This window comes from Coturnix japonica, chromosome 2 (genome assembly GCF_001577835.2).
Source record: "Coturnix japonica isolate 7356 chromosome 2, Coturnix japonica 2.1, whole genome shotgun sequence".
Taxonomy (NCBI): Eukaryota; Metazoa; Chordata; class Aves; order Galliformes; family Phasianidae; genus Coturnix; species Coturnix japonica.
Window position 1 is genome coordinate 104,854,333 of NC_029517.1, and position 15,499 is coordinate 104,869,831.

General features: G+C 36.7%; 1 protein-coding gene across 2 annotated transcripts in view; it reads left to right on the forward strand.

The window, feature by feature from the left end:
- Positions 1–14,743, forward strand: part of PREX2 (phosphatidylinositol-3,4,5-trisphosphate dependent Rac exchange factor 2) — a 162,517-nt gene extending 147,774 nt beyond the window's left edge. The window contains exons 39-41 of one of the 2 annotated variants that reach the window (XM_015855722.2): positions 1,239–1,341; positions 6,269–6,336; positions 9,493–9,634. In XM_015855722.2, the coding sequence (XP_015711208.1) occupies positions 1,239–1,341; positions 6,269–6,336; positions 9,493–9,538 (217 nt within the window). In that variant the 3' untranslated portion in view covers positions 9,539–9,634. Of the gene's footprint in view, positions 1–1,238; positions 1,342–6,268; positions 6,337–9,492 lie in introns of both variants that reach the window. The other variant, XM_015855723.2, reaches the window with a different exon arrangement.
- The last annotated feature ends 756 nt before the right edge of the window (positions 14,744–15,499 follow it).

Consider the following 15,499-nt stretch of genomic DNA (forward strand, 5'->3'; position numbering starts at 1 on the left):
TTTGCATCTAATTCTTCAAGCTGAACTTCATTTACAATATTCATTTGTTAGCTTTGATTCACTCATGTAGAATATTATTTCCCTGTTCTTTCAGTCGTTTGGGTTGCAAGAAAATGGGATTTATGGGAAATCTGGCTTAACGACTGGTTGGTTGAAAGCTGCACTTTGAACCCATTAACATCCATTATATCTACAGATAAACATCTATGAAATTATGGTTATCTACTTCTGCTTTTTCCAGTTTTGAACAGGACAAAGCTTCTTCGGCTGTTCTTGAGGGTTAGATATTTAGATTTTAGTGCTGGCAAAAATTATGAGCATGTACTTTTTTTGAGTGATAGTTAACCTTTCAAAGACAAGATAAAAATGTAGCATGGAGAGTTTCTAGTCTAATGTTTGACTGTTTTTCACCTGAATCAAACATACAACACAAAGATCAATGTACTTTTGGTTCAATTTAGCTGAGGTCAGTGTATGCTAGAAATGGGGGAATAAAAATGGTTTCATTAGCAAAGAAACTCACTTAGCTTATACATTTTTAACAAAGGGCCATTAATAAAGATGTGGATCAAATTTAATATCTTCTACACTAACTACTTGTGAAAATTTTTACAGTCCATAAGTTTACTTGGCAGTGCTTCAAACATGTCATGGTGTTGGTTTTTTTTTTTCAGTAAGAAAATAAGTGCAGACACATTTTTCCTCCTACAGATCTTCTGCTCAGCTAGATGAATGTTTGATTGAAACATATTGTCTGTTCTGTGGGCATAATCTAAGCTATGCAGAATCTTCTGGTCAGGATTTTGCCAAAAGGCTACTCAAAAGTACATTTTAGGCATGTGTTTCAGCTTTATTATTTGAACTTGTAATACAGAGTTTTTGTCAGGTTCTGTTGAGGTAGGATCATTCTATGCGCGTCATACTTCATGCACTAACCAAGCCATAGCCAACACTGTGGATTGCCGTTTTTTGTTGTTGTTGTTTGTTTTTAACAAGCAGAATAGGCACATACATGCACTTGTAACTTTGGTTACACTCAAAATCTTTCCATCTGAGAAATGTTTTGTGCCCAAGCTAATACCAGCATGGTTTGGAGGTGTTAGAAGACAGATCTCCTACATAGTTACTCTGCATGTACCTTTTTTAAAAGGAAAAAACTTAAGTACTATGTTAGTGTACAGGACTTACTTAAAGCAAACCACTGCTAGCAGATTGGTGACCTCAGTCTTCTATTGCAGCTGCACCCTGAGTGTTACCCTGGAACAGGCAATCATTCTGGCTCGGAGCCACGGGCTGCCACCTCGCTATATCATGCAAGCTACAGATGTCATGCGCAAACAGGTAAGGTGCTTTATGGGGAAGAACTTGCTTTTCCCTAGTAAGACTTGACCAAACATTTTAACCCCCATCTGACTGTTCTGTTAATATCTCTGTGAATTTTCGTAGTTTGGTGTTTGGTTTTGTTGTGTTTTTGTTGTTTTTAGAATTATCTTCTTGTAATGTTGACTAAAAGCTTTTTTGTTTCTTGTTTGTTTGTTTGTTTTTAGTAGTGGGACAAGCTGTTTTTAACCAGATGCTTATTTTCTGTGAGTGTCATCAAGGGTCATCATTTTTACAGGGTTACTATTTCACTTATTTGTTTCTGTATAGAAACTTCTGTGGCATCATCTTAATTAAGCATAGTCTAATGAGTTTGAAAAAAATTATTCTAATCATTATCATTCATAAAAATAGTTTAAGTTCATTAACAATAGTTAATAAGTAGTGACTCATGCACTGAGTGTAGGGGAAGCCCAGGAGGGAAGTGGGAAATGGCATTGTGATTCTTTGCAGACAGGATTCCTGAGGACACTGTGCTTATTTCACACTGTGTATTTTGAACTTGTCATAGTAAAATATTAGGATTTAGAGGCTGTTGTGAATAGATAATCACCGCAATATGAACGCTTAGTGCAAATGTATGACAAAAAATTGTTGTAGTAAAAGGGAGTATTGACTGAAAATGGGACATACAGTCCTCCGTGTAATGGCACAACTTCTAGAATATCCTCTTATCAGATATGTGGTTTCAAAAGCATGTTTGGAGACTTGGAAGGACTTCAAAGGAGGAGCATGATTATCCGAAGGTTGTTAGACAAGCCTTGTGAAGTGAAGATTAAAGAGCTCAACCTATTCATTTGATCAAAGAGAGGCTGAGTGGAGACTTAATTACTATTGTGCGTATGGAACATATATCCCAGCCTGTGGTAACTTTCAATCTCCTAACAAAGGTGTAAACAAGGAACAGGATGCAAAATTCCAAGATGGACAAATTCAGCCTTGAAGTGAATTTAAAAATAAAAAACAAAAATAAAAAAGAGGGGGACACACACACACACACACACACACACACACACACACACTTTAATACTGGAATCATTAATCAAAATTCATTATTTCTGATTTTTAATATACATCTACCTTATTATTTTCATAAGTTCCACTTCTTATTCTGTGCAGAAATCACAGTTTAATTACAGAAATGACTAAGTGACTGTACTGTATTTCTTGTTCAATATACAAAGAAATTCATGTATTCTATGTCAAACTTTTGGGCTATTAAAGCAGTCATATAAGTATTCTCAAGCCATAGATTTTGATCAGTGATATGTAAGATACACAGACAAAAAAACTATGCATCTGAATAATTAGCATCATTCCTTTTCATATCTGATCTTCACTTTATTCAATGCATAAATTAAATTTCTGTAGTGAATGAATACCCTCCAGATTCTAGAATCATGTCATGAAGTTCAGCTTAGAGTTACAGCTTTAACTTTATATTAAAAGCAAGCTATGTCTGTAAAAAGATAAACATTCACTTTGGTATTTATTTAACAATAAAAAAGCCTGGACATTGAGTTCTGCCTGTATGCCATCTTTCATTCTGTCAAGCAGTGCATTTTCATGCACAGATCTAGGAAGTTTTCAAAAATGCTGATTCATTTTTAGGTCTTCTGCAGTTCATTAAATGAAAATGGAAGACAGAACATAACTTGCTAACGTACCTGAGCAGCTGTAATTGTACTGAGGCTTGCTCAGAAAGATGTAGGAAAAAGCCTGCTGTGGGCCTGCCTCCTCTGTAGTAAAACAGCAGGTGATCAATAGCTGTTAAAGATACCAGTATCTCAATACCACCCACAGACACTGTAAAAGTCTGCTAGTATATCAAGCCAGACTTTGTTCACACATTATTCCTCTTGTGAGAAACTACTATGGTATTTGATAGAGTAGTAATCTTCTAACTTTAAATCAGTACTGGATTTCTGTTGTAGATATATAACCCTCCATTAAATCCTGAATGTTCTGGATTAATTCCAGCAACGTTCTATAGTGTTTTCTTGAAACATTTTCTGGATTTAATGCTTCAAGCATTTGTAGGATTTAACCGACAGGAGCATAATAGAGGTCATAAAACTTGCAGGGGAATAAAAAAGCTTGTTGGGATTTGTTACAGGGCACTTAGGTAAGGACAGTACATGTATCTTTTCCCTGCCTTGATATTTATGTATGCATTAAAGGCCTTTATTTGAGAAAAACAAAGCTCTTTCATACGTACACCATCAGTGTTGGGTTGAATAAGAAGAGATTACTACCAGAAGGAATAGTAATTGGAAGGACATTTATTCTTTGTTATTCTGGAGGAGCTGGAAATCTTAGCTCCTGGCAGCATCAGCATTTCATGCAGGCATATTATTTATTGTAGGTGATGTTTTTCTCCAGTTTGGGGCAGCAGTACTGGATAACTGAAGGCATTCAGTTGAATGGATGACCTCAGGATGTTCTTCTTAATTAGATGAAGTTATTATCAAGACTCATAAATAGCAAAAAATGTTGGAACAATTTTTAAAGTAATTGCCCTTGTCAGTTGTAATTAGGTATTCACAAGCACCTATTCTGCAAGACCTAAAGAAATAGACCAACTTCTGTAAGTTGGTATGGATATGGGTCTGTGGGATGGTTTTAGTTAGGTGGCTCCTGTTTTTCATTTGCTAATCTAGTCTACATTGACGTTAGAAATATGAATATTGACAAATCATCACAACTGTCTTTTACTAACTATTTACTCATAAAAGTGTATTCACATAAATGCATGTACCCACAAAATATGACCTAAAGCTTGCCCCAAAAAGGGGTGAAAATGCAGGAGGGCACAGAGCTACAACAAGAAAGAAAGCTAAGAAGCTGATGAACAGAAAAGGTTAAGAGAGAATTTCTGTTGTCTTTTAAGTGATAAATCATTTTCTCATGCCTTTCCAGGAGTATAATAATAGTACCACATTTTGAATATTCTCCTAAGAATGATGTTGATTTAGAGCTCTTTGAGTGGGGCCATAAAGAAAATCTATTTTCTTTATGTGACTAGATTTTGCCATCCTTATATTAATGTGTAGCTTGAAAGAAAACCTATCATTGTTCCTCATGATAATAGGAATACTAGTTCTTTTAAAAGTGTCCAGATCGATGGTGAAGTTTCCTCAGAGCTAGCAGCATCTTTCATATGTGCACTGGCAGTCCTGGTACACAGAGAAAACTATTCTGGAAGTGCAAAATTGAGCTATCTGTTACACGTACATGAGACAAATAGTATCAATATTTGCATTATTATAGGAACAATACTGGAAGAGTAGAAATGAGTATATCATTTTTTGAAAAGAAAAAACAAATAATGATACTAAAAGGTGGCATGTAGCAAGTTGACAGAAATTCTTGCAGGCTTTTCTTCAAAAGAATTATGAATCCGGTGGTTGTAAAGTCTGATTTGTCCTCCTGCCAAACTATAAATTACACTTTTGTTTAAAGATGGTCTTCTTTTGAAATCAACAGATTTTATTTTTATGTGAGCAAGATACTGAAATTAATTTGTCTAGTGAATGATGGAAGTAAAAATAGTCTCCTTTTGTTCTCAGAGGTAGTCACAACACCAAAGTTCAGGACTTACTTGTAATTAATTTTGATAGCTTTCCTATGCATATGTACGTTATGTCTCTCAGTTACATTAATAATATACCAATCTCAGCCACTGACAGTCTGTCATGGTATTCTTGTATATTAATTAAATTTTACATATTTTACTGAGAAAACATGACGAGGATCTGAACTCCACATTTCCAACCTTTTAGCCAATACAGATCAATTATTCTTAAATAATTCAGGACAGACACGTGTCTTATCTGTTCTTAAAACTCCCATAACAGATTCCCAAGGATGATGTTCCAGAGTTTTCTTATTCTTTTCATTAAAATATTTTACTTTGTGCTTTGTTTACTTCTTCTTGACAAATGTAAATGAATGTCTGTAACTACACAGTAATGCACAGAGAGGAAAAAATCTAAACCCTAAATTAAATTCACACTCAAAATAACTGACTGTGAACCGGCCTTTACATCTCCTGATTGAGACCTCAGGATAAAAACCATCAGCTTTGTTCTCGGTAGCTGTCAATAAATGTGGGCAGAAGTGAAATGGGTCTAGGAAAGGATAGAAAACAAAGCAGAAATTTAAAATCTTGTTGTAATGACTCTTCGTTTTAGACTGTATGATCACAGAATCTAACCCATAAGTATATACAGTAATGGGAAAGGGCCAAGGAGAGACAGAAGAAAAGGATCAAAGGTAGGGAATAGTTTGTAGGTAGGACAGAAGGGCAGGCAAAATAATCTGGGATTGTTCACCTTCATGAGGGAAAGAGGTTATGACAAAGGTCTAAAAAACATGTGGCATCTATGTGATGGATAGGGGCCGACTGTTGTCTCCTCCAGCAGAGGACGAAAGGTGTCACATGAAACCAGCAGGTTCAAAACAAGTGAACATAATAAGCTAACCTTGTACGTAAGATGTGGATATGCTTCCACAGGGATGTTATAGATGCAAAGTTATTCATGGATTTGAGATGAGGTGGGAGAGAAAAGCTGAGAATCACTGAAAATGATTAAATATGTGCTTTCTGCTGAACACACAGAATTTCAAGTATCTGGTGATTGAGTTCTGGGGGAATTTCTGGGGAAAGCCGTAGGCTTGCCTTGCTCTGTAGTTGTGTGCCCCTTAAGTTGAGAATTAATGTTAGGAAGTAACTTATTTCTCACTTCCAAGGAGCAGGGTTGTTCTGGGACATCAACCCTATGTATTAATTAGTTACAGTTAATTGTTATGTTCATCTAGAAAGCCCAGAAATCTTTCCACGTGAGCTACAGTTAATGAAGCAAATTGTTTCTTTTTTCTTTTACAGGGTGCAAGAGTGCAAAATACAGCCAAGAACTTGGGAGTGAGGGATCGAACACCACAGTCTGCTCCAAGGTAACTGTTTGTATCCTAGATCACGATTTGTCTACTTTGTGCCAAATTCTGTTCTAGTAGCTCAAAAGTTAACAATAAACACTGACTGCACTGCATACTAAATTGTAAAACTTAGTTTTCAACGTGCATAGAGCCAATTACATTCTTAGTTGCACCATTTTAATTAATTAGTTGCAGAAGTTTAGGCTGTGTGGCATCTTGAAACCTGCTTGAACATTCAACATACTTGGAAAATGAAATATAGTTCTTGTTAGTTATGAAAGCACTGGGGTAAGTCCTTCATCACTTGTGATGTTTAGTGGTTTGGGGGAAATATTCAAACTAAATCCATTAGCCTATTATAATGAAATACTGTACAATAGCTCAGAAAAGTTGTATTCTTGTTACTTTTAGAGATTATGTAGTCTCTCTTTGTCTCATTCTGAAATGTCCATTAGCAAGAAAAATGTGAGTGTTATATATTTATTGAGCACTTTAATGCTGTGATGGATTGCAGGTACCTGAAATGTTTCTTAACAAGCATGATATTTACAAATGAAAATAAGAAAACATTTTTTAATTCTGTATTGGTGGTTTTATTAGTTAAGATCCAATTAAAACTTTTTCTTTCTACCAATTCAAAACGTGTTGTAACTAATCAAAACACACTGCACATTGTGCCTCATTTGTGCAGAATCTGATGATAGAAGGGGAGTGCATCTGAAGTGTACGGGGTATGAGTGAATCTGCATAGCAGCTTTTGTTGGGGATATACAGGCATCTTGCTTGCTCTGTGAAGGACAGAGTAGATGGAATCCTTCAACTTCCTCTACCACTTACAGCAGTGAGACAGAACTGGCAACTGAGTGGCTCAGTAATCTTCTAGAAAATATTTATTGGCATTTTAGCTGCTTTCTGAGAAGCTTTCATTTTTGTTTCCTAGGTAGAAAATTGAATAAACATTGACAAAAGCCTAATTCTAATATAAACCTTCTCAGCTGATCTGTTTGTACCAACTCAGACAGTTTCTCTATATGTACTGACTCAGAACAGCCTATTTCTCATCTATACCATCTTAGGGCCTCATCGCCCGTTTGTCTCAGAATTTCTTTATTTAATCTGCTCTGAAGATAAATAACCTTAAGAAGGACCATTTTTTACCTGAAGAATACATAGAACTTTTGTGCTGAGCTTTTCTGCACATTGTTCCATAGAAAAAGGATTTTGCTAAGACTTTACCCTGAACTAACCCTGCTACAATTACTGACTTAGATGAGAGTCTGACACTCATTCCACCTATCTTTTGTTAGCTTTGAGTTTTACTACTTTATTACATCAGTAGAATCAAGTAACTCAAAGAAGTCTTGTTTCATCTATATCCACACACCTGTCTCTATAAAGATCAGATCATCTCATTCTCTTGTTGGTATACAAACAGGAGGTGTATGTGTTTTGGCTTATATACAGCTCCCATCAAATTAATTGGCATCTGGGCAAATGCCTTAAATAACCACATTTCTGAGTCTGAGCAGGTTAACGTTTGCTCTTTGGCTTGGAGAACTGGTGCTTCTCATTCTCACTGTCCAGAAGCAATGCTGCCTGCTGATTACTTCCAATTAGAATTTTACTTCAGTGAAAACTTATTTGGCCCACCACAACTATATGGTGTCGGTGTCCCATGGATCTTAACTTGTATGGAAAGGGAAGTCATGAAGCATCTATCCTGCCTTGCTTTTTCAGGATGCTTTGTCTGACTGGATGTGCACAGATACTGTAGAGGCTCACAGTACTTACAGGAGCAGCCATGCAGAAAGTGCCTCAAATAACATCAGCAGCAAAGTATCATGTCAAGAAAGCAGCAGCCAGTAGATCTGGAATTGCTTCTGGAGTCACAGAACTGTAGGGGGTTGAAAGAGATCTCTAAAAGTCATCCAGCCCAACCCCCTGCTAAAGCAGGTTCCCTACAGCAGGCTGCACAGGTAGCTGTCCAGGCAGGTTTTGAGTATCTCCAGAAAAGGAGACTCCACAACCTCTCGGGGCTGCCTGCTCCAGTGCTGGCATTGACAATAAGGAGGTTCTTCCTTGTGTTTGTATGGAACTTCCCACAAAAGTTTCCTGCAAAATAGTCTTGGAAGGCTCCTATACTATGAGCATCGTAAAGATCTGTAGTACCAAAAAGAGTGTATGATTCATTGCCTTCTTGCATCCTGACCTACCAAGCCAGTTGTTATTTACTCTGCTTTAGCACTTCAATGTCATATACCCTTTGTGTTAAGTATTGACGCACATGCTGTGCCATTGTCTTTTCATTGTCTCTCCATTTTGGTTTCTGACAGTTTTTTTGCCATGCCACACCACACGTGGGCTCTTTTCTTTGTTATTCCTTTCCCCAAGGAAAATATGTCATCTGCACATGAGATCATGTCTATTGCTGTTTCTAGTTGCTGTTGTTTTAGTGGAGATACTGGATGCTGGTTATGCTTACAGAAAGAAATATTTATTTTCATTAATGAGCCTCAGGTCAGAATGACTGCCATTTATTTTCAATATTCCTAACATAAGCTTAACTTTTCTAACACTCGTTAGTACTTCCTAATAAGTGTTAGCAAGTGCTACTAAGTCCATACAAAAGGTATTAATGGAAATTCAGAATCCTTTATAAATGTAGAAATGGTGAAGAGTTTGTGCCTATATACCGTGGGTCTGATCTGTTTGGGTTCTTGGATGTCAAAACCAAATGGCTTCAGTTTTATAGGGAATTGTTATGGTGAGGTCAGATTCTATGCCAGGACTGAGGCAACTGGAATCACCAAGCCACTTTTCCAAAAGTATTTAGAGATTCAGAGCAACAGCTGGTAGCTGGATTAGTGAAACTCACTTTGCCCTGAAAGGGGACTTTGATGCAGAAGTATGAAGATTTGACTAAACAGAGACGTCTTTATTAAAAAAGTGCTTAGAGATGTGTGCGTTTTAATAACAATATGGATGGTCAGTTTAAACATAATGCTCATGAATAGAGTTTTACTGGATTTACATCAATGTTATTCAACTGAATTCAGTACCTGTTGTTTTGCGGTACAAGACTTAGATTTAGTTTGTATCTAAATTTATCTATTTTATTAATGTTTAAACACTCATAGTAACAATTGCTATTGTTGTTTTGCTTGTTGTTGTCAGATTATACAAGCTGTGCCAGCCACCACCACCAGTTGGAGAAGAATGAAGAAAACAATCAAACAGTGGCACTTAGGACACTGGAACTGTATGACAAAAGCTAACTGCACTGTAGCAGTGTGTGCCTGGGCCTTTGATAAATAAATAATAAACAAGCAACCTTTACTCAGGATGAAGAAAGAAATACCATATATATATATTCTCTATTGGCATTGAAAAATGACTTTCTAGAAGCATTTCTGGAATTTGTGCCCTCCAGCCATATGCCAGTAGAACTGGAGTCTTCCTTAGGAATTTTACACTGGAATCAGGTTCATTTTGATGTGTTTTGTTCAGCCACACAGTAGGCATAGCCAGCAGATTGAAAACAAATATCTTGTTCAGAGAAAATGGCTTCTCTTGCACGCTTCCCAGGATGTGTTCTTGCGGAAGGAATAAAAGCCTAGATAAACTAGGCCTGGTAATGAGCATACACCTCATATTGGCCCTTTGCACTGATAATCCCTTTTTATTTTTCCCGTCAGCATCATACCTTCTGAAAACATTGACATCAGTGTTTCAAGGATATCATGTAAATGAGATCGCAAGATTAAAAACTCATCTCAGAACTTGTGCCTAATGACTACAGACTGACTACTTCTATAAACATCCCCATGTAACCACTGTAAACTCTGCCACATCTTAAGTAACCCATTGCCATACCCTTTTAGAAGGAATATCTACATGGCATATGAAGTTGATGTTTTCCTCATTTTTTCGTTGCCATTATAATTAGACTGAATCTCAGACTCTGTCTAGTGGATGTTTTACATTATTTTGCCTCTGCGTTTCAGAGTTTTTCAGAGCTGTATATATTCTTGTACAGCATTAGACAAGTGAATCAACAGTGAGGTATCAACAGTGAGATGGTATTGTTATGTTTAACTGGAAATGTCTGTGTTTTACATGAAAGCATGGTTTGGGTTTTCATGTTTTGTCACCGTTTCCCTTGTTTTGTCAGTATTGTTTTATATAGCATTTGAGTTCTTACTTGTTGACTGTTCATAATTGTGACAGATTTATTTTGAAGATTGTGCTGAGTATTTAGAGGGCCCTGGGAAAATAGATTTGGATTTGGCTGCTCTTTTAGCCAACATATTTTCAGAGAAAATGCCCCCAAAATGAAGTTTTTGATTAAGAATATATTAAAGCAAAAAGTATATTCTGCAATAGTTCTTTTAGCAGTTGCTGCACATTCTATTAGAGCCAGAGAGATACTGATACAGTGCTTGAAGAAAGTGTATTTTTTGTACAGCAGCTGACTGTAGTTACGCTGTAGTTATCACTTCTTGACCAAATTTTGCCTAATTATTTATGAAATCTTAAACAAACACACAAACAAACATACATTAATCCATAGTGAAGTGAGAATTCAAAAGATGTACTCTTGCAAAGAGTGTTCTTTACACAGGATTTCTGGGGGACTTGTTACTTTTCTCCAAAGGAGGAATTAGGACTCCTACCTTTTTATTATTGTTTTTACACAGACTTTAACTTTGCTAAGAAAATAAATATTTTTGTATATCCACAGATAAATATGTCTGCACATATATTTTAGTTTCTATCTGTGTATAAGTAGTCATATTCATCACCAATTCAACCTTCAGTGTAGGATGTTTTCTTTAAACTGTGATGATATCATGCAATAACAAACACTTCAGTAATAATTTATCCTTTGCATTTTGAAGTCTTCACTCTTTAATACCAGTTGGAATCTTGGGACTTTAATCTTCTTGATTAAAAAGGAAGTATTACTTTTAGTAACTCAGTTTTTCTGGTCTAAGACAACTTCATACTTGTACATGAGTCATGATCTACAGAATTGCTATTCCAGTCAGCATCTCATACTTCTGGATGTGTTTTATTCAGTGAGGCACTGTTGGCTGGGGTAAACCCTGCTCTATGCAAAAGTGCCCCAAATGCTTCAGCTTCTGCTTGCTCAGACACCAGAAGTACATAGAAGACTCAGTGCACTCCTGCCTGGGATGGTGTCACAGGCCATGTGATGGTGGCATGCTCCATTTGGGGCTGTCAGTCCATGCTCAGATCTTGCAATGAGATCTGCCCACATGCATATTTCATGTTTTTTATTGTATATATATTTTTGCTATAAAACAAGTCAGCTCTTAGCTGAATACAGCTACTGGTTCTTGTAATAGGACAAATTACATAATCTAAAAGACAGTCTCTGCTGCACATTGTAATTGGTTGCATCCCCTTTTTCTCATTGACTCTGTTACGAATGCAAATATGCCCAGACAGTCTCTTGTACAATATGGTAATTATCTGCTTTGTTTTGCACTTGAAAGCAAAGGGTAATAGACATTGGCAAATGCTGAGGGACAAACAGTTATGAGCTAGTCCCTGGACCAAATTCTGCAGCTGTTGTTTTAGGAGCGTGCATTGGAAATATTGGGCCTCTCCTGTCTGTATCTAATTTTCATTCCTTATTCCATTGTTTTTTTCTCCAGAGGGAGTTTTCAAAAACTTGTTTGGCGCTGTGCGCTTCCCTGGTGACTGCAAATAACATGCCAGTGTAGCAGAGGTGCTGGCTGACTTGAGGCCTGTTTTCTTGGGTGGTGAGGTGACATGTAGAGAGGGGACTTCCAGAGGAGATGAGGCACGTGTCCTATTGACTGCCTATGTAGGTGCCTAATGTCTCAAAATGTCTTCCTAAAGTCTGTATTTTGCATTGTTTCTAACTACTGTTTTGGCCTTCTGATCTCAGAAAACACATCTGGCACATCTGACTTCTAATAACATTGATGGACATACAGGGAGCTCATTCTTTGATTATAAATACACATATGTTCGTGACTAACGCTATTTCTCTTGTTTGGAAAGCATAGAATGTGTCTTTATTCCTTATGCAGTGTGCAGAATAAAAAAGATTCAATTCTCCACACAGAATGTTTATCCCCTCCTGAAGTTTTAGACATCCAGATGACAAGAAGTGATGACCAAGAATGATGATTTACAAGAACTGTAACACCCAGAGCTTGTGAAATCTTTACTTCTACTGCAGCAGATTATGCAGCCTATTTTTATGATAATGTGTTGTACTTACTTAGGGGAAGGATTCGGTATGGAGTTTTTACTTTTTCATCCAAGACAAATGTAATTCTTCTGGGAATAAATTCAAGGATCTGTAGAGATAGTTACCAAATACTGCTGTAAGTCACTGGTTGTCTCTAAGAGATTTAACAACTGGGAAAGGATTGTTAAGGGCCAAGTAAGAGTAATTTTGCCTTGGGTTCATACTTGGAGAAAATCTGCCTTTTAAGATAGTTCTTTGGCTTTTTTTTTGGTGAGCGCTGCTGCTAAATAATAGGATGCTAAACAATCTCGATTCTGAGAAATGAGTATTGATTCAGTCTTGTTTCCCAAATTACTTATTTCATAATGCTTGTTATGTCCCTGCAGTTTGTAAAAGTAAATTAATACAAAAAATGACAATATTTTTTTTTTGTCAGGAGTCCATTTTAAAATAAATTCTCCTGCTTCCAGCTGAAGCAGCCATCTAACAGCGCGACCACTGAGAAAGCTGCCATCTTCAGTGCCTCTTTAGACAGCTGTCACGGGTTTAAGCAAATGCATTGAGTTCTGAGGTTGTATCATTGTGTGTTTGTTTTCAAGGCAGTCAGTGGTATCAGAATTACCTTCCTGCTCCTTTGGAGGAAAAACAATTAAGTTTATGAGGATTTATAGTAATCATATTTCATCTATTATAGTACTCTAATGGGAAAAAAAAAAAAAAAAACAAAACCAAAAAAAACCAGTTTTTATTGATCTGCTTTTAGGGAGAGAGCAAACTGATTATTATTTTTTGTATTAATTGATTGTCGGATGCAGTATGAACGTATTTAAGACAGTTGCTTGAATGTGAGTATACACATCATGATTAAGCATGATGCTCAAGGAAGGAAAGTATCTTTCATTTATTTCCATTTTTATTGTGAAACTGGTAACTTCAGTGTATATACATATTGCTCCATACTTCTTACCTTACTGCATCGTTATGTCAGCCAGCATTGTACGCGTATTTTGCACTGTTCTTGTTTAATGTTTTGAAAACAGGAGAGTTTCCCAAGCTAATGCATTGCTTTCTGTATTTTATCTCTCTAATGGTTGTTAAATGCAGGTAATTCCTAATTGTACTCTAGCAGTACACTGGCATTAGTAAGTTAGATGCACAGTACGTACCTGTCTCAGGATACAGGGATTTTTCATCATTAGGCTTCAGTTATAAGATACTGAACTCATATTTTTGTATACTGACAGTTGTGTTTTGTTGTTGTTTATATATATATAAATATATATATACTGTATATATCATTAAGTTTTCATGAAGAGAATGCATTAATAGGAACATTTCCTTTTTTTCTTTTTTTTTCCCTGAAAGAATTGGGTTTGTTTTCTTGTTATGTTTGTATGAATGAGTACGTGTGCAAAGTCACACAGATGCTAACACTGGTGGGAGATTCAGATTGCCCAAGGGGTGGGCCATCAAGCGCTTGTTTCTTCTCCAGAAACCTCAGCTCTGTGCCAGAGTGGAACTGCTTTAGAAGTAACTTCTGCTTGAGTTTAAATGTCTTACAGAGTGTTCAAAATAGCTGGGACATTTTTGCAAAGTACTTGGCTTGGAACTTTCATGGACATATGTACAACATTCTTTAATGTGTGTCTGTCCTATTTGTACAATGTGTCAGATTTTGAAACTTAAGCAGCCTTATTAACACTCTGTAAATAGTGTATGTTTTTGGTTATAGTTGTGTTACATTTAAAACAATCAAACAAACAAAAAAAAACCAATTAAACTTTTGCATTGAGTATTGCACAGTCTTTCACACACATAGTTTGCAACATCTCGATAAGCACAGGAGAGTATTACTGCTTTGATATATCTAAGTACATCCGTACACAGGATCTCTCAGCGAGCAGGTAGCAGATCTTGTTTATAGTTGAGTTTATTGGAAGTAACTTTCAGAATTTAGTGTTAAATGTCCTTGAAACATGGATTTAAATCACTCTTTTCCATTTTTGTAAAGTGCCTATGTAGCAGACTTTGAGTCGACTTCTGTGTTGATTATGGTTTAAACTAATATCTGTGTACTTTTAGATCTATGGTTTATTTTTTTAGTCTACTTATTAATGACCGGAATGGTAACAATGTATTACAAAATGTCAGATGGCAATAAAACCATTCATACTATGGCCACTGCTAATCTCTTTATTTTTAACAAGAATTAATTACGTAGTGTTTCTGGGGTTGGTGGTCTTCAGCACCTTTGGAGTGACTGCTTTCAGGATTCTGTTGCAAGAGAACGGAAAATCAACTGCTAGAAATGGGAATTCAGGTCCAGCCTAGGTTCACTGCTGACTACTGAAGTATAACTTAATAACAAAACAAAGTGAAGCCTTCGTGAGCAGTAAGGCCTGGATTTTGGCACTGTATTTTCTGAAGGCTGGAAGAAAGTAGACAGGCGTGAAAAATACTTTTCCCTACCACTGGTTCTATCACTGCCTCCATAAGATCCAATGCAGCCAGTTTCTGGGATGCATTTGCAAAGTGGTTTAACTTCTGCAAGTGCTTTCTCAGATACTGATTGATTTTTTTTCTCCTTTCATTTCTTTATACACATTATTAAATGGTTTTTGAAACCTGTGTTATGGGTAGCCTCCTCTCAAGTCTCACACACTGTTTTCATCTGGACTTTCTGGATGAACCTCACACCTGATTCTGTGTTTTGCTTTGATGGGCCTGGGCTGTTGGCAGAGCCCATCATCACCCTGGCCCTGCCATCACGCTGTAGTCAGCCCCAGCTCCTCACTTCTTTTGCCTTGGGGAGCAGCTCCACTTCTGGTGCTTCCTGAGAAGAACATTTACTTCTGGCTCAGGCTTTGCCATATTTAACGCACTGCTGTGGATTTGGGAATTAGATTGAGAAAAACAAAATTGCCCATTTTCAAT